We start from the raw sequence: 20000 nt of genomic DNA on the forward strand, positions 1-20000 counted from the left end.
GCAGGTTCAAACCCCACCACCGCCGCGAAAAATTTTTTTATTCTCTATTGCCTTCTGGCACTTTTCTACTCACTTCATATCTTGTTGTTACCAACATAAGTGCCTGCTCCACTCACTTTTCTGAATTAAAAATTCACCCCATACACCGGAGCATACTCAATGTCTCAATCGTTTCTATGTTATATGTTTGTGATGAGAATATTGGCTATTAAGCTTAACTGCTGGTCAAAATTACTTCGCGATGGTGGTGAACGAATCGGCGATCTCAAGAAGTGGGTGAGAGAGAGGGATCTAGAAATGACTTTGGGTTTGAAACGAATATTTTTGTGTTCGTGGATAGCTCACACGGTAGAGCCACGCTCTCACCTGCCAGGCGGAGTTGTCGTACCAATAAGGTCGCAGGTTCAAACCCCACCACCGCCGCGAAAAAAAATTTTATTCTCTATTGTCTTCTGGCACTTTTCTACTCACTTCATATCTTGTTGTAAAATGAGTACATGGCCGTCAACAGCGTTGTCTCTGTCCGAAAAAAAATGTAATAGCGCCTAACAGGCGTCATGTCCCATCCTACATGTTAAATGTAACTGTTGGCCAGGGACCCCTTGTAAAGCGCGTTCAGTAAAATTGCACTATATAAAAGCTCCAAAAAAAAAATAAAATAAGACAATAGGTAACATTATAATGTCTCGGTAGTTTACAGGATGCAAATCAAATTAATTCTCTATCTAGATACATTATTAGCGTTTTATTAAGGAAAACGAATACTAATTTCACAGTCCAAAATAATTGTTAGAATTTTTATTTCAGCTTCAAATTTAAAATTAAAACTAACTTTGAGCACTTCTTTGGAGCACAGTATCCACTAAACGTGCTCAGAGCCAACGGCAACTTTTAACAGGTAGGGCTATTCAGGACGAAACTACAATTCTCTTTTCGACCGAGACAACACTGTTAACGACCACATACCTACTCATTTAGATCTTCTTCTTCTTCTTCTTCTTCTTCTTCTTCTTCTTCTTCTTCTTCTTCTTCTTCTTCTTCTTCTTCTTCTTCTTCTTCTTCTTCTTCTTCTTCTTCTTCTTCTTCTTCTTCTTCTTCTTCTTCTTCTTCTCTTCTTCTTCTTCTTCTTCTTCTTCTTCTTCTTCTTCCTCTTCCTCTTCCTCTTCCTCTTCCTCTTCCTCCTTCTTTTTCTTCTTTTTCTTCTTTTTCTTACCCTTTTACTACTACTACTACTACTACTACTACTACTACTACTACTACTACTGCTACTACTACTACTACTACTACTACTACTACTACTACTACTACTACTACTAACTTCTTCTACTACTACTATAATAATATACTACATACTACTACGTTATACTACTACTACTCACGACTGTTACTACTATACTACACTTACTACTACTACTACTACTACTACTACTACTACTACTCTACCACTACCACTACTACTACAACAACTACTACTACTACTACTACTACTACTACTACTACTACTACTACTACTACTACTACTACTACTACTTCTACTACTACTACTACTACTACTACTACTACTACTACTACTACAACTATCATCGCAACTGCCACCACAACTAACACACCAATTCAAAAAGATAGCATTAGTCAAATCTACAAAACGTAATGATAGTATTACAGCAATAAAATAATATTGTTGTCCATAGCACATAAAATATTACCCAAGATTAATTACCTCTGGGGTGAATTACCCTTTACCTTTCCTTACCCTCTAGTACATCCGTGCCACAAGAGGTCATTCTCCTCTTTCCACTTCACCCCACCTGCAACGTGTTTCAATACTTATTCCATACTTGACAATAGAATATAATGTACTCTATGATTGAACACATGTTATCATTAGCAATTTGGCGTAAACAGAAAATACCCGGAATCGTGTATCTACCTGATTTGTATCAAAAGAATTGTAAGAAAAGTAAAATAAATATGTGACCCCTCGTCTGAAAGCGGTATTATGTCGGGATGCACCAGATTCTAAAAAGTCAAATTATAGTTAAACTGGTCAAAAATATGAAATGTTGGTATTTAGCACAGTAAAATATGAAATTTATTCTCTCTAAAGCATATAAACTCAACTTAAGCATGATATTTATGGCTACGAATTCCATTTTCAGCACATTAATCATCCCGACTTAATACCGTTTTGAGACGAGGGGTCACATTTATAAACGTAAGCTTTGTATATAGGCAATATCCACTAAACGTGCTAAAGGTGCTTTACATTGGGCAGGGTCATTTGGCCGTTCTTGATGGGCGGGGCAACAAGGTCACTCTTGCAGATTCTCCTATTATATATTTTCCTTTTCCGACTTTGGCCTGGAATGAAACTATTTTGTTTTGACCTGGCCCTGTTCGGAGCCTGAAGGGAAACGATGAAATGTATATTGTTTGCCCCCCCCCCCCCCTCCCCCTCCTCCCCTCCCCCCCTCCCCCCCCACCCTTCTTAATCCTCTTCTGTTATGCACATAATATAGCGTTCTTATTTTAAATATGGAGTACGCTTTTGAATATATTCCTGTTAGCGATATCCTTTGTTTGTATCAGGATAGGATTTTTAGGTGACCTCAAAGTAAGTACGTTGATAGTTGCTCTTGTAATCTATTTATGTCTCCTTGCTGTCCTTTTGAGAAAACGGTAGACTATAAATAAATAAAAATTAGATCTTTTTTTAGAGCTTTTATATAGCGCAATATCCACTAAATGTGCTCAAAGCGCTTTACAAAGGGTCCCTGACCAACAGCAACACGTAACATGTAGAACGAGACATGACGCCTGTTAGGGGAAATTACAATTTTTTTTTCCGACAGAGACAACGTTGTTGACGCCAGGTACTCATTTTACACCTGAGTACGGTGAGAGAATGTGAGTAAAGAGTCTTTTCCAAGGACTCAACTATACGCCGAGCGAGGCTCGAACCCAGGACCTTCCGATCCAAAAGCGAGTGTCATACCACAAGACCACATAGCAGCACAAAATAAACACCTTTTCTCCATATCCACCAGTTTGAACTATCCAATCACTCATCAGTGGACGGGCTGTAAGTAATTTTTTTTTTAATTGGACTCAAAAGGGAACAAAAGTGTGATATAAAAAAAAACAAAAAAAACGGTTGCAATCTCATTGGAAGTTTAAAACCACTCTTCAGGGGAACTTGATACATAATAATAATAATAAATGGCATTTATATAGCGCTTTACCCCGTTGTCACAGGCTCTAAGCGCTCCAACATATCGAGTGTAATTGAAGGCTGGTTTTCCAAAACTGTTAAGTCGATTTTTCTACTTTTTAAAGATTTTCCATCCATGAGATAAATTGAAACGTAAACTTTATTTTAAGCATCAATTGACACAAGAAGTTCCCTATATATTTGTGTGAATTTGAAATTTAAAGATGGTAAAATAATAGACCGAATGATAAATTTTAAGGGAAATAATCCTCAATATATCTCAAAATGGGAAAAAAACGGGAGTTAGGGAGTTTTGGAAAACCATTCTTCAATTGATCTTCTAGTTTCACACTGATGGCATCTTGATTGTAAGTCTAAATATAAGCTGGTCGTCAATAAAGATCAGCCATTCTCTCTTTTTTTTAACGGTCTCTGGTCCTAAGAATCTGCGTATGTATAACCCTGCTACTAAACTAGTTATGCCTCCTTATGATTCTATATGTATCCTATTCATTATTATTAGTCCGCCGAAGGACTGGTTACATTCACACTTCCTAGGAGTTTGGAACCGGAAGAGTAGACGGTGTGACGTCATGACTCTTCAGCCCTATCCCGGCATCGCTTCGACCGGTCCTTTTTACGTATAGATAGTATGCGCTTGGCTAAGAAGCTCACAACATTGCCATCCGGACCAACACACAAAACTATGTGTAACATTGAACGTTTATAGTCTCGTTCATGCAGTTTAGTGAGAATTCCTCTTAAACATAGATGGCAAAAAACAATAACAAAGACCAGAGTGACGTCATCTTCGTTTTATCTATAAAGCGATAGAGCAGGAGTCCCAAGGTTTTCAATGCATCATCGTATTATTATTGCAATCACACATCTGGAAGTTAGCAGTATATCGATTGGATGTTTTCAACACACCTAATATTATTGGCTGGTATCGAGAATACCACTTCTCTTCAATTTTCTTGTCTACTTCAGACGTCCTTTTCTATTCTCCTCAGATAGGCCTCTCTCTCTCTCTCTCTCTCTCTCTCTCTCCCTCTCCCTCCCTCTCCCTCTCTCTCTCTCTCTCTCTCTCTCCGTATGTGTGTGTGTGTGTGTGTGTTCTAGAACTTTTTACAATCCCATATTCTTCCTTTTTACAAACAAATAAGTGTCTCTTTCTCCCTCTCTCTTTCTCCCCGGTCCACACTTCCTCTCTCTCTCTCTCCGTCTCTCTCTCTCTCTCTCTCTCACTCACTTACTCTCTCACTCTTTCTTCCCTCTCTCTCTCTCTCTCATTCTTTCTCGCTCTCTCTCTCTCTCTCTTTCTCTCTCTCTCTCTCTCTTTCTCTCTCTCTCTCTTTCTCTCTCTCTCTCTTTCTCTCTCTCTCTCTCTCTCTCTGTATGTGTGTGTGTGTGTGTGTGTATGCGTGTGTGTGTGTGTAAGTGTCTCTTTCTGGACGGGGTTCCTGGCCTCCCATAGCGGGCTGGGTGGCACTTACTATGTCTTCTATCCCCTTATGTCTGTTTTCCAAATGCTTTCTGTCTTTGTTTTGGAATGAGATTACTTGGGTTTTTCCCCCTGGCTCTTGCCGGAGTGCTTGGCGGAGAGGGAAACAGTCAAATGCAAAGTTGCTGTTTTGGGAGATGATATTTTTTTCCTTGTAAATCATCTCTTTGTCATGTATTGCTATATTTGTTGTTATGAATTTATAATGTAAACATTTGAGTGTATTCCTTTCAGTGTGATCTTGTGTTGATATCTGAGTGAGTCATCAGGTTATCTCAAATTAAGTACATCGATAGTGTGCGGCTATGTGGTCTTGTGGTATGACACTCCCTTTCGGATCGGAAGGTCCTGGGTTCGAGCCTCGCTAGGCGCATAGTTGAGTCCTTGGAGAAGGCTCTTTACTCACAATCTCTCACCGTACTCAGGTGTAAAATGAGTACCTGGCCGTTAACAGCGTTGTCTCTGTCCCAAAAATTTGTAATATCGCCTGACAGGCGTCATGTCTCGTCCTACATGTTATGTGTTGCTGTTGGCCAGGGACCCCTTGTAAAGCGCTTTTAGCACATTTAGTGGATATTGCGCTATATAAAAGCTCAAGTTTTTTTTTGTTTTGTTTTTTTGCTCTTGGAATCTACATATGTTCCCTATTTGAACCAATTCACCTTTGTCTTGCCTTTTCTTGGGTGTACTTAAATTGTAATTCTAGAACTTTTTACTATTCCACATTCATCCTTTTTACTTACTAAATGTGTTGCAAGCGCCGTAAAACCCTTAAAAACAAAAACAAACAAATAAGTGTCTCTTTCTCGCTCTCGCTTTCTCCCCGGTCCACCCCCCCCCTCTCTCTCTCTCTATCTCTCTCAATCTCTCCTTCTCTCTCTCTTCTAGACACATATCCCAGCACATAAGCATTCTCTCTTCCTGTCTCTCTCCCTCTCTATCTATCTCCCTCTCTATCTATCTCCCTCTCTATCTATCTCCCTCTCTATCTCTCTTCCTCTATCCTTCTCTCTCTCTCTGTCTCTCTCTCTCTCTCTCTCTCTTTCTCCTTCTCTCTCCCTCTTTCTTCCCTACCCCTTCACTCTTGTTTACTCAAACACCTTTTCCTCCACGGTGGAGATTATCAACGAAAGAAAGTATGATCACTGAAATGAGACAAAGAGGCTGTCGAAAGAAGAGACAAAGAGCCTGTCGAAAGAAGAGACAGAAAGGCTGTCGAAAGAAGAGACAAAGAGGCTGTTGAAAGAAGATACAAAGAGGCTGTCGAAAGAAGAGACAAAGAGGCTGTCGAAAGAAGAGACACAGAGGCTGTCTAAAGAAGAGACACAGAGGCTGTCGAAAGAAGAGACAAAGAGGCTGTCGAAAGAAGAGACAAAGAGGCTGTCGAAAGAAGAGACAAAGAGGCAGTCGAAAGAAGAGACACAGAGGCTGTCGAAAGAAGAGACAAAGAGGCTGTCAAAAGAAGAGACAAAGAGGCTGTCGAAAGAAGAGACAAAGAGGCTGTCGAAAGAAGAGACAAAGAGGCTGTCGAAAGAAGAGACAAAGAGGCTGTCGAAAGAAGAGACAAAGAGGCAGTCGAAAGAAGAGACACAGAGGCTGTCGAAAGAAGAGACAAAGAGGCTGTCAAAAGAAGAGACAAAGAGGCTGTCGAAAGAAGAGACAAAGAGGCTGTCGAAAGAAGAGACAAAGAGGCTGTCGAAAGAAGAGACGAAGAGGCAGTCGAAAGAAGAGACACAGAGGCTGTCGAAAGAAGAGACAAAGGGGCTGTCGAAAGAAGAAACAAGGAGGCTGTCGAAAGAAGACACAAAGAGGCTGTCGATAGAAGAGACAAAGAGGCTGTCGAAAGAAGAGACAAAGAGGCTGTCGATAGAAGAGACAAAGAGGCTGTCGAAAGAAGAGACAGAGAGGCTGTCGAAAGAAGAGACAAAGAGGCTGTCGAAAGAAGAGACAGAGAGGCTGTCGATAGAAGAGACAAAGAGGCTGTCGAAAGAAGAGACAAAGAGGCTGTCGAAAGAAGAGACAGAGAGGCTGTCGATAGAAGAGACAAAGGGGCTGTCGAAAGAAGAGACAAAGAGGCTGTCGAAAGAAGACACAAAGAGGCTGTCGATAGAAGAGACAAAGAGGCTGTCGAAAGAAGAGACAGAGAGGCTGTCGAAAGAAGAGACAAACGAGGCTGTTGAAAGAAGAATCAAAGCTCTCAACGGTCGCCCTCAACAAATTAAATCCTGTCTAGATCAGGGACCCCAAAGTAAAAATCAATATAAAGATCAAATTATGTAAAGCTCGTGTGAAGCCTATAGATAGTATGCACTTGGCTAAGAAGTTCACAACATTGCCATCCGGAAGTAAAACTGACCAACACACAAAACGGTGTGTAACCTTGAAGGTTTATAGTCTGGTTGATACAGTTTAGTGAGAAGTACTCATAAACGCGGATGGCAAAAAACAATAAGAAAGACATGAGTGACGTCATCTTCGAACTATCTATAGCTTATTTGCAACTGTGATACCTGGGCATTAACACGAAGCGAGGAGCAAAAACTTGATAGGTTTCACTGAAAACAACTCTAGAAAGTCCTGAACATTCGATACTCAACGAAAATTAGTTATCGCGCAATCTAATGCAAGTGTTATGAAACACCTCTCTCTCTCTCTCTCTCTCTCCCTCTCACTCTCTCTCTCACTCTCTCCCTCTCACTCTCTCTCTCACTCTCTCTCTATTTATCTATCTATCTACCTCTCTCTCTCTCTCACTCTCTCTCTGTGTTTATCTATCTATCTACCTCTCTCTCTATCTCTCTCTATATCTCTGTCTCTCTCTGTCTCTCTCTCTGTGTTTCTCCCTCTCTCTTTCTCTCTCCCTTTCTCTCTTTCTCTCTTCCTTTCTCTCTCCCTTTCTCTCTTACTCCCTCCACCTCTCTCTCTCTTTCTCTCTCTCTCCTTCCTCTCTCTCTCTCTCTTTTTTTTTATTTTTTCTTTCTTTTTTTTTCAAATTAAAAAATCATGTAATCCTGTAAATAGTAAATATAAAGAACGACCGTCTGACCTATGACAATAGGGTAACATGGGTATGAGGTCAAAAAACTGTTTCCATTCTCATTGGAAGTGTAAAACCACTATTTCGGAGGACTGGGTAGATACCTCGTGTAATTGAGCTTCTGGTTTTAGAGTGATTGCATTTTTTTTTTAAATTCAAATTGCTCCAAGGAATTTGGAACCGGAAGAGTAGAAGGTGTGACGTCACGACTTCTATGCCCTATTATTACTCAGTGGCCAACGAAAGCATTCGTTCAATAGGTCGGTTTCTATGTGATGTTTTCTGGTCAACACTGGTATTTGTTTCTTTGTGCGGCTATGTGGTCTTGTGGTATGACATTCGCTTTTGGATCGGAAGGTCCTGGGTTCGAACCTTGCTCGGCGCATAGTTGGAAAAGACTCTTTACTCACATTCTCTCACCGTACTAAGATGTAAAATGAGTACCTGGCAGCGTTGTCTCTGTCGGAAAAAATTGTAATATCGCCTAACAGGCGTTATGTCTCGTTCTAATTGGTACGTGTTGCTGTTGGTCAGGGATCCTTTGTAAAGCGCTTTGAGCACATTTAGTGATTATTGCGCTATATAAAAGCTTTTTTATCCCCTTTGCATATTTGTTTATTTGTTGTTGATTTTTTTTTCTTCCGAAATAGCTTTTTTATTTAAAGATGGCATCTTTTAAAATGACATTGAGAAAATTGGCTGGCTTCGTCTAACGTCAAACAAACCAATCGAACTGGATGGACCCCCGACAGGCCCGGCCCGTCTCCTATTAGTTTGATTGCATTAGGGGGTCCGCGTTGACCTTGGGGAACCATTGATATTCCACGCCCGGGCACATAATTTGTCACCTACCGCCACTACACGGTATCACGTCACAGGGGTTTAGATCAAGAGATGAAGTGATTAGGAAAGTGCTAGAAGACAATAATAGACAATAAACATTTTTTTCGGGTTTGAACCCGCGACCTTACTGGTACGACAACTCCGCCTGGCCGGTGAGAGCGTGAATCTACCGTATGAGCTATCCACGTTTAGAACGAAGCCTTCGTTAAGTAATTGATGATATGCGCCTAGGTAAAATACTTACAAAATCCGCCAGCCGGATATAGCGTACCGACGCTCACATTTTTGTGTAACCTTGAAATTTTATATTGAACGTTTCTAACATTATCAGACTTGCAATAAAATAATTACGCAGAGTACTAAACCAACTTGCACTTATTTGTAGGTCTGATAGCTAAATGTATTCATTATGGGCTCATTGTTGCAATAAATGGACGCATAATATTGTCAATCACAACAACGTTAAACTAGGCCCACCATTGATGGGTTCGGATGTCAGACCTGCAAATATGTGAAGGTAGAACTAAATACTCGGCAAATGGTATTATGTGGGGATGTTACAGACTCCGAAAAGTGTATTAGACATAATAATATATGACTCCTCAAAACGGTATTAAGTCGGAATGATTAAGATGCTGAAAATGGAATTTGTAGCCCGAAATATCATGCTTAAGTTGAGTTTATATGCTTTATAGATGAGAAGGAATATCATATTTTACTGTGCTAAATACCAACGTTTCATATTTTTGACCATTTTAACTATAATTTGACTTTTTAGCATCTGGTCCATCCCGACATAATACCGTTTTGAGACGAGGGGTCACATATTATGATTGGAAATAAGAATCTCGGGTGTTTCGGAATGTTCTAAATTCATTTTTTTTTCAACGAAAAGTTTCAATTCCGTGTCTATAAATGCAATTTCTAGCTCCTAGTTCATCCTGACATAATGCATGTTTAAAAAGAGCTAAATCGAACAAAACCGTGATTAACGGTGCTCAATCGTACAAAAACCGTGTTAAATCGTACAAAATCGCGATAAACCGTGATAAATCGTACAAAAACCGTGTTAAATCGTACAAAAACGTGTAAATCGTACAAACGCGATAAAGCGGTGTAAATCGTACAACCATGATAAACCTGCTAAATCGTCAAAAAACCATGCTAAACCGTACAAAACGCGATAAACCTTGTACAAAGCGTGATTAAGTAAATCGTCAAAAACCATTGTTTATTTACCCAAATTGTAAACTTTGAAAATCGGATTTAATTGACCCCATTAACATTTCTGTTTTCATTTTGCCAACGAATGACATAGCGAATTTGCAATTGACAGCCAACATCCTGTTTTCATTTGCAAATTAGACAAGCAAATTTCCAAAGACATCACCATCATTACTCTTGATCATCATTCAATCAAATTACCCCATACCACATCATCACCATCATCATCATCATATCCCATCACTCACACCATCATCATCATCATCATATCATCATCATCCATCATCATCATCATCATCACCATCATCATCATCATCATCACCATCATCATCATCACACATCACCAATCACACATCATCCATCATCATCATCATCATCATCATCATCATCATCATCATCATCATCATCATCATCATATCACCATACCACATCCACACACACCACATCATCATCATCATCATCATCATCATAGCTTTCTTCAGATCACCAAAATCCGCCATAATAATAATCTCTTTGAACGATCAGTGACTGGGAATAGAGTAGAGTAATTATGACGATACTGATCTCTTTGTGATATTGGCTGCCATGGTCCACCGCCATTATCTTTCAGATTAGACCAGAAAAAATCACTTTTATCACTTTGGCTCCAAAATGGGACGAATCCAAGACATCATTGATAGATTAAAATAAATCTTTAACTAGTCTACAACAGTATTTATTAACCTTTGACTACGACGAACGCATCAAAGACAAGTACAGTTTTTTTGTTTGTTTGTTGTTTGTTTTATTGGGAGGGGGGGGGGAGTCGATTTGTTTGTTGTTTTGTTTTGATTTTGATTTTTTTTAAAAATATATTTATTATTATTTTCATTTGTCTTTTTTAGTTCATATTTTTTGGTTCTTTTTTTTTTTCCTTTACAAAAAAAAGTCCCTTTTCCCCTTTTTTTCCCCTTTTTTTCTTTATTTTTCTTTCTTTATTTCTTTTATTATTCTTGGATAAGGTGGGGATGATTTTTAATCTAGTTACCCATTGTCTTTAACAAACCGTGTTATTTGGTGTTGGGGCAGATGTCGAAAATGTAATATATGACCTTAATCTTTTAGGGGTTTTTGGGGTTTTTTTTTTTTTTTTCTTTGGTCTCTCTCACCAGTTAAGTGATGTACTCTAGAAAGACACGTATTTTAAAATTCAGCCAGAAAACTCATCCTTCAAATATTGATCAATTAAAACGATCCTCATCTTGGCAAAAACTTCCAAACCTGAGACTTCGCGAGGTGCTTGAAGTTTCAGGGATTGGTGATATTTTTTTTTGCCAAGGTCATTTAAATTGATCGATATTTAATTTGAAGGACGAGTTTTCTGGCCAAATTTTAAAAATGCGTGTTTTTCCAGACTACGACAGTTAACTAACTGGTCAGAAAAACTCTCTATCCTTTCTTTATCCTACTCTACAAAATGAAAAAAATAAACTTAACCAAATTGTATACTATTGACGATTGTCTCAAATTTCAATACCTAATTTACCACGACTTAATCCCGTTTTTTAAAGATATATGTGACCCCTCGTCTCAAAACGGTATTATGTCGGGATGGACCAAATGCTAAAAAGTCAAATTATAGTTAAACTGGTCAAAAATATGAAACGTTGGTATTTAGCACAGTAAAATATAATATTCCTTCTCCTCTATAAAGTATATAAACTCAACTTAAAGATGATATTTCTGGCTACACATTCCATTTTCAACATCTTAATCATCCCGATTTAATACCGTTTTGAGACGAGGGGTCACATATTTAATACGAAATCCAACGTTTTACTCTACACGAAATTCAACAAGACAAACTGTTTTGTCAGTGAAAACGGTACACAATTTCATAACGCAGTTTCTTGTTATTTTGTTGGGTTTGGGTTTTTTTTTGTTTTGTATCGGTGATTGAATTTATCGTTGAAACACAATGCTAAATTGAAATTGGATAGCGTTTATCTTTCATCGTTCAGAAATTATGGTGATGAAAATGTTTTGTTTCTTTTTTTTTTTTTAATTTGTGTTTTTTTTTTCTATATATTGTTTTTAACATTGAGTTTGGATGATATTGTCGATATGGTGTAACCGCTGTACGTTTTAACAAACTATTTGATAGATACAGACACTGAGAGAGAGAGAGAGAGAGAGAGAGAGAGAGAGAGAGAGAGAGGGAGAGAGAGAGAGAGAGAGAGAGGAAGAAAAACGCAGAGAGAGAGAGAGAGAGAGAAACAGAGAGAGAGAGAGAGAAAGAAAGAGAGAGATAAATGAGAGAGAGAGAGAGAGAGAGAGAGAGAGAGAGAGAGAGAGAGAGAGAGAGAGAGAGACCAAAGGGCAGGAGAAATGGGGAATAGAATTCCTTCAACAGGATTAGTAACCGCAAACATTGTTTACTATTATTATTGTGGGATTTTAAAACCCAAAGTCGATCTCCTTCTCTCTTCTTCCTCAGGCCTATTGTCAATACTCTGCCGTACTGTGTAAAGAAAAGAAAAAGACATACGAATACTTTAAATTTTGGCCAGAAAACTCGTCCCCATCAAATTGTGTCGATCGATTTAAATGTCTGTCATCTTCTAAAACTCTCAGATCATTAATATTGCGCAGATAATGCCAAAGGCTAATAGAACCGTGTACGTTTGTATATCATAATCTGAGAGGTTATTCATATACTACTACAAACTATATAGAGCATCTATATAGGGCAATATCCAATAAACGTGCTCAAAACGCTTTTCAAGGAGTCTCCAGCCAACAACAACTCTTAACATGTAGGACGAGACAATATTAATACAATTGTGCGGCTATGTGGTCTTGTGGTATGACACTCGCTTTCGGATCGGAAGGTCCTGGGTTCGAGCCTCGCTCGGCGCATAGTTGAGTCCTTGGAAAAGACTCTTTACTCACATTCTCTCACCGCACTCGGGTGTAAAATGAGTACCTGGCCGTTAACAGCGTTGTCTTTGTCCGAAAAATTGTAATATCGCCTAACAGGCGTCATGTCTCGTCCTACATGTTAAATGTTGCTGTTGACCAGGGACCCCTTGTAAAGCGCTTTGAGCACGTTAAGTGGATATTGCGCTATATAAAAGCTCAATTTTAAATTTTTTAAATACCAACGTTTTTCATGTTTTTGACCAGTTTAACTATAATTTGACTTTTAAGCATCTGGTTCATCCCGACATAATACCGTTTTGAGACGAGGGGTCACAAATGATTTCATAGTCTGATAGAAGATGGTTAAAAGCAATCGAGGTGGATATTTGATCTAACGTGGGAATTGTCATTCGATAAGTTTGTCATCTAGCCGAAATAATGAATGAATGAATGAATAAATAAATAAATAAATAAATAAATAAATAAATAAATAAATAAATAAATAAACAAATGGATAGCAGCCTCAAACACCAAAGTGAAGGGTTCAACAATCCTTCTCTAAATTTCTATGCTCTTTTCTAATTCATTTTAAAATCAAATATAGTTAATTCGGACCTCAAACAGTTCGGTCTTTAAACTTGAGGCTTCTATAGATAGTATGCGCTTGGCTAAATACTCACAACATTGCCATCCGGAAGTATAACGAACCAACACACAAAACTCTGTGTATCCATGAACTTTTATAGTCTGGTTAATACAGTTAAGTGAGAATTACTCATAAACGTGGATGGCAAAAAAAAAAATAAATAAATAAATTTAAAAAAAACAACCAAATATCCGACTGACGTCAATACTCTTCAACAGTCGTAACGTCACTTTCTTCCTAATGACGCATGGTAACTTAGTAACACTGGCTCTAAACAATCGGAACAATGGCGGACGCCCGTATGAAATATTTCCCCGGTGAGCATAAAGAGGGAAAAAAACATAAATTTGATCAGATTTTGACTTTTACACATTCTGATCACAAGGCATATGAAAAGTTCTAGCCAGCATGAAGAATAAAAAGTAATGATTTTCTTTGTTTAGAACCAAGATGACCGCTGTTGCCGGGCAGCGTGACATCAGACTACTGAATCCAATTTCATCCTATCAATATAACATAGGTGCATAGATTTGCAGGTCTAATAACCCGAACGTAATTTTGGGCTTGATTTAACATTGTTGTAATGGACAATATTTTGCCTTGGTTAGAAATTATTTCCATCACAACAATGAGCTCAAGACAGTTTGTGTTATCTGACTTGCAAATATGTTCACGTCGTTCATAACGAAATAGAAAGGGGAAAAGATTTATTATAATTTATTTATTCATTTATTTATTTATTTATTTATTTATTCATTCATTCATTCATTCATTCATTCATTCATTTATTTTTTTATTCATTCATTCTTTCATTCATTCATTCATTCATTTATTTATTCATTTATCATTTATTTATTCATTTATTTATTTACTTTTTATTTAATGAATCCGCATCATTGCCGATGGTTACATATAATCATTAATGAGTTACAGTGTTATAAACATCAAAGCGGAAGACGATCGATATGATGAGAGCTAATTAAAATCGCTCGGGGCGGGGGGTACCTTAAAGGAAACAAGGAGAAAATGAATATAGTACAAAGGGCTGTTATTATAATATAAGTCTATTATGACCTTTGGTAGGACATTGACATTGTTCAGCACCTCAGGATAGGATAGTTGTCTATCGTAAAGTGCTTCCCGCAATTTAAATCAGACCCAGCAACTCTGTGAGTTGACTAGAGCAATGATATGGCGCAAAATCAACCAGCGAGTGCCCCAAAGTGCTCCACAAAGGGTCTCTAACCAACAGCAACATTAACATCACGGGACATGACGCCTATTAAGGCGATAGTTCATAAATTATTTCGTCAGAGACCAGGTATTCATTTTGCACCTGAGTACGGTGAGAGATAGCGAGTTAAGAGACTTTTCCAAGGACCAAACTTTGAGCCTCTGTGAGTGGATTCGAACCCTGGACCTTCCTATCCGAAGATGAGTCCTACCACAAGACCACAGAGCCGCACATAATTGACAACTTGTCCCACCACCACCATCAAAAACACTCTCACCACCTCACTACCAATAATATACTCCAGAACTCCCCCCCCCCTCCCAACCCTCCCCCCTCCACCCATCACCCTCCCATCTCCACCAACACCAACAACAGCCAATAATTACTTTCTCACCACTTGACACGGAGTGTCGACGATACCGAGCAAACCAGTTATTGGTCAGAAAAATAACAATTTGCAGTGATGGCCACAGGCGTAATTTGATCGTAAAATTTAAATGAAGGGAAACTACCAAAACCACCCACTCAGACGGGTGTCACTCGGACAAAAGAACGTATTTGACTAGCTGTGGAACTGTGAACCATTATCTGAATCCAATATTATTATGCTAGGATGAGCCAGTGCTGGAATTAATGTTTTTTTTAAACCTCAAAAACTTGAGCTTTAATATAGCGCAATATTCACTACTTCTTCTTCTTCTAGGTTCCATGCCTGGTCCAGGCTTCGGATACTGCATGAATTATCTCTCTCCATTCCTCCCTGTCTCTTGCCTTTTCAAACAGCTCTTGGATTGTTAGGCTGGTGAAGCCCTTCAGTTGGTCTATGAGTGTTTTTCTTTGTCTCCCCCGGGCGCGTTTACCAGGTATTTTTCCACAACTTGCCAGGTATTCATTCTTATCTTTCCTTACTATGTGTCCGAAAAAGGATAGTTGTCGATCCACTATTAAGGGCATTAGTTTCCTTTGTTGGTATGTTTGTTTTAGCACTTCTTCGTTCGTTTTGTGTGCAGTATACGATATTCTCTGCATCCTTCTCAAGCACCACATTTCAAAAGCTTCAATGTTCTTTTGTGTTTCTGCATTTGTAGTCCAGCTTTCGCATCCGTATAACAAGATTGGCCACACGTAGCACTTCAAGACTCGGAATCTAATCCCGAACGACATCTGTTTGTTTTTCAAAATGTTTCCCAGGTCCATGAAGGCCTGTTTGGCTTGAGTTATTCTTGCTCGTATGTCTCGGTTACATCTTCCATCTGTTGTCACTATTGAACCTAGGTATTTAAAACTTTCTACGTTGGTAAGTTGCTCGCCGTGAATCGTTATATTGCAGGTGTTGTTGTTTTCGGGGTTTTTCTGTATTACCATGCATTCCGTTTTGGTGATATTCACTTCCATTCCCTTGGCTTCACTATCTACTACCACTTTGTCAACAATCTTTTGAAGTTGGATTTCTGATGTTGCAATGAGTACCGTATCGTCTGCGTATCTTATATTATTTATGTTGTGACCTCCCACTTTTATTCCCTCCATATTATTTATGCCCCTCATGATTGTTTCTTGGTATAGATTAAACAGATCTGGTGAGGCAACACACCCTTGACGGACTCCTTTCTTAATAGGAATGGAATTTCCTGTAGAGTTTCCGATTTTGATAGATGCCTGCTGGGTGTAGTATAATGTTTGCATGAGTCTGAGGTCTTTCTCATCAGCGCCAATGGAGTGCAGTTGTTTTAGTATTTCTTCGTGGCGTACTCTATCAAAAGCTTTTTTGTAGTCGACAAAACAGAGGTATAGTGGGGTCTGAACCTGTATAGCTCTTTCACTTAAACACGGAGGAGGTATATTGCGTTCCTTGTCCCTCTGTCAGGTTGGAATCCATATTGTTCTTCTGCGATTTCGGGGTTAATCTTATTCCTTAGCCTGTTGATAATTATACGCAACAGTATTTTGTTGATGTGGCTTATTAAACTTATAGTTCTAAAATTTTCGCATCTGACTGCACCTGCTTTCTTTGGTATTGCTATGAAAATAGAGTTACAGAGATCTTCTGCAATATTCACTAAACGTGCTCAAAGCAAAGCGCTTTACAAAGGGTCCCGGATCAACAGCAACACGTTAAACTTAGAACGAGACATGACGCCTGTAAGGCGATACTATTTTTTTTTTTATTCCGACGTAGAAAACGCTGTTAACGGTCACGTATTCATGTTACACCTCGAACACAGGACCTTCCGATCCGAAAATGAGTGCCATACTACAAGACCACATAATATTATCCGCGAATTAAAAAGTGACCCGCCGTCTCAAATGGTGTTATGTCGGGGTGAATATGGGCTGATTACATACGCACTTCCAAGAATGTCGGAAGTGGAAATTTAAATTGTAGCCCCCGGCTGCAACTTGGGGTTTATTTCCATTTATTCCTGGTAAAGAAAAATTATATTCTCTTCTATTTCAAAAGACCCCAAACTCGTATTTCTTATTATTTCAATTCTAAATTTCCTTTTTAGGGTCTAATTCATGCCGACTCAACGCCGTTTGGAGACGATGTGTCACAAATGCGCATTTTATTAACTATTCGATAGTACTGATAGTACTTCGATAGTGCGGCTATGTGGTCTTGTGGTACTACGCTCGTTTTCGGATCGGAAGGTCCTGGAAGGGTTCGAGCCTCGCTCGGCGCATATTTGAGTTCTTTCACCGTACTCAGGTGTAAAATGAGTACCTCGCCGTTAACTGCGTTGTCTTTGTCCGAAAAAAATTGCAATATCGCCTAAACGGCGTCATGTCCCGTTCTACTTGTTATGTGTTGCTGTTGGCTAGGGACCGCTTGTAACGCGCTTTGAGCACGTTTATTGGATATTGCTCTATATAAAAGCGCAATTTTGTTTTGTTTTGTTTTTTTTTTTGTTTGTTTGGTTTTCTTTTGGTGGTGGTGGTTTGGGGGGGGGGGGGGGGGGGGGGGTTACTTTATATTCTCACCATACAAATAGGCTATGGCTATGTGTTCAGAGATGTTTAGATTTCACATAATTTGACATTTAGTTATTTAACCCTCTCCTCACCAATCAAATCATGGAATTTGTGACACACCTTCACACGGGCCCGGACAAATGTAGATGTTTGTTTATGAACAATATCGTTAATGAAATTGGATTCAATAGTCTGATGTCACGCGCCCGGCAACGGCGGCCATCTTGGTTCTAAACAAAGAAAATCATTGCTTTTTATTCTTCATGCTGGCTAGAACTTTTCATTCCCTTTTCATATGCCTTGTGATCAGAATGTGTAAAAGTCAATACATGATCAAATTGATGGGGTTTTTTTCCTCTGGATACGCGTTTAAGCTCGCCGGGGTAATATTTCATACGGCGTCCGCCATTGTTCCGATAGTTTAGAGCCAGTGTTACTAAGTTACCATACGTCATTAGGAAGGAAGTGACATTACGACTGTTGAAGACTATTGACCGCTCTCTGATCAGTGTTATTGTTTTTATATTGCCAAATGGGTAACTAGTTATCACACGATTTTCTCGATCATATTCTAAACGGTTAAATGTATACATAGAACGAAGATGACGTCACTCAAGACTTTGTTATTGTATTTTGCCATCCGCGTTTGTGAGTGATTCTCACTAAACTGTATTAACCAGACTCTTCACGATCATGGATACACATCGTTTTGTGTGTTGGTCCGTTATACTTCCGGATGGCAATGTTATGAGCTTCTTAGCCAAGCGCATACTATCTATACATGATAGTTTTCTGTGTTGGTTCTATTAATCAGACGGTAGAACAGTGGGTATTTTACTTAGACAACTATCATCGATATTAAAAGCTGTGGAGTTTGCTATGTTTACCATTCACTGCCATTGTTTACATTTTGTCCGAGAGGTGTGGTTATCTATGTGTCTGTTTCCATATATTATTATTATATGCGCTTGGCTAAGAAACTCACAACACTGCCATCCGGAAGTATAACGGACCAACACTCAAAACTATGTGTAACCTTGAACGTTTATAGTCTTGTTGATACGGTTTAGTGAGAATTACTCATAAACGCGGATGGCAAAAAAAAAAAAACAATTACAAAGACCTGAGTGACATCATCTTCGTCCTGTCTATAAGAAGCTGCTTGAATATAGACATTCAATTAAGTATTAAGGACTCCAATGTCGACATTGAGAACGATAATCCGTAACGAAGACTACAAAATAACGCATTGACAACATAATAATATATGACAACTCTTACTAAGGAAAAAACAAACTAAGCAAACAAGCAAGCAAACAAATAACAACAACAAAATCGACAAAAAAAACAAAACAAAACAAAAACAAAGCAAACAAACAAACAAAACAAAAGAAACAAAAACAAAACGGAAGTGCAACTGGCACTCTAAACTTTATATTATATATTACACACACTTCCCGTAGATTGTCATAGACATGAAACAGTACTGTAGAAGTTAGACAATAATAATTATACTTGAAATGTTTATATATATATATATAACATAATATAATTTTCAGACATTATATTTTGCAAACCACTTATTATTTCTTTGATGTGTTTATCGGTTTGTGTCCTTTTAATTTATTTGTTGTAGTCAGTCTGTGGAGTATTTGTGTGGAACACAACACTTTGATGTAATGGCCTTTGGCTTAGTTTCGACTCGGTAATTTAAATGATGGTAATCCAACACTCACCCTTGTCTGCGTCGTATCCTAGGGGAGTGTCTCCTAACTGTACACTGTTTGTTCAAAGTCTGCTGGACAAAATGTAATAGAAATAATAAATAGACACACCTACTCTCCGTTTTCTCTTGTGACTCAGAAGAATGAATTATTTTTATAAAGCTCTGCCAATGAAATGGATGAAGAGAGAGAGAGAGAGAGAGAGAGAGAGAGAGAGAGAGAGAGAGAGAGAGAGAGAGAGAGAATATACCATAATAAAAAGAAAACAAAACAAGAAAATTAGAACTTGAGCTTTTATAAGATAACCCAATATCCACTAAACTTGCCCAAAGTGCTTTACAAGGGGTCCCTAGCCAGCAGAAACACTTAACAAGTAACAAGTAGGGCGAGACATGGCGCCTGATAGGCGATATTACAATTATTTCGTCAGAGGCAACGTTGTTAACGGCCATAATTTTACTGTTTTTACACGATGAGTACAGGAACCTCCTTTTCCAATGACTCAACTATGCGCTGCTCATAATTGCGGGACACCATGACATTACGATCCGAGGGGGACTGTCATACCACAAGACCACATAGCCTCACGAAAAATTAGATATGATGTGTCCAAACGTATCAAATCGGTATCATACGTAGGGGTGAACAAGGTGCCAAACAGTGGTTTAAACTATACAATGAAGCCAAATGTAAAATACTAATT

The 20000-nt window shown here is 38.6% G+C and overlaps 2 protein-coding genes across 2 annotated transcripts in view; both read left to right on the plus strand.

The window, feature by feature from the left end:
• The window catches only part of LOC144957478 (thrombospondin type-1 domain-containing protein 7B-like), a 447754-nt gene that overhangs the window by 368042 nt on the left and 59712 nt on the right, over positions 1 to 20000 (plus strand). The window lies entirely within an intron of this gene.
• On the plus strand, positions 10196 to 12217 carry LOC144958199 (uncharacterized; the record flags this gene model as incomplete). Its single annotated transcript, XM_078890007.1, has 3 exons — positions 10196 to 10290; positions 10522 to 10585; positions 12086 to 12217. Coding segments are annotated over 3 exons (291 nt in total), but the record flags the coding sequence as incomplete, so codon positions are not given.

The sequence above is a fragment of the Berghia stephanieae genome, chromosome 12, assembly GCF_034508935.2.
Source record: "Berghia stephanieae isolate SIO BIC M18660-M18661 chromosome 12, UCSD_Bste_1.3, whole genome shotgun sequence".
Taxonomy (NCBI): domain Eukaryota; kingdom Metazoa; phylum Mollusca; class Gastropoda; order Nudibranchia; family Aeolidiidae; genus Berghia; species Berghia stephanieae.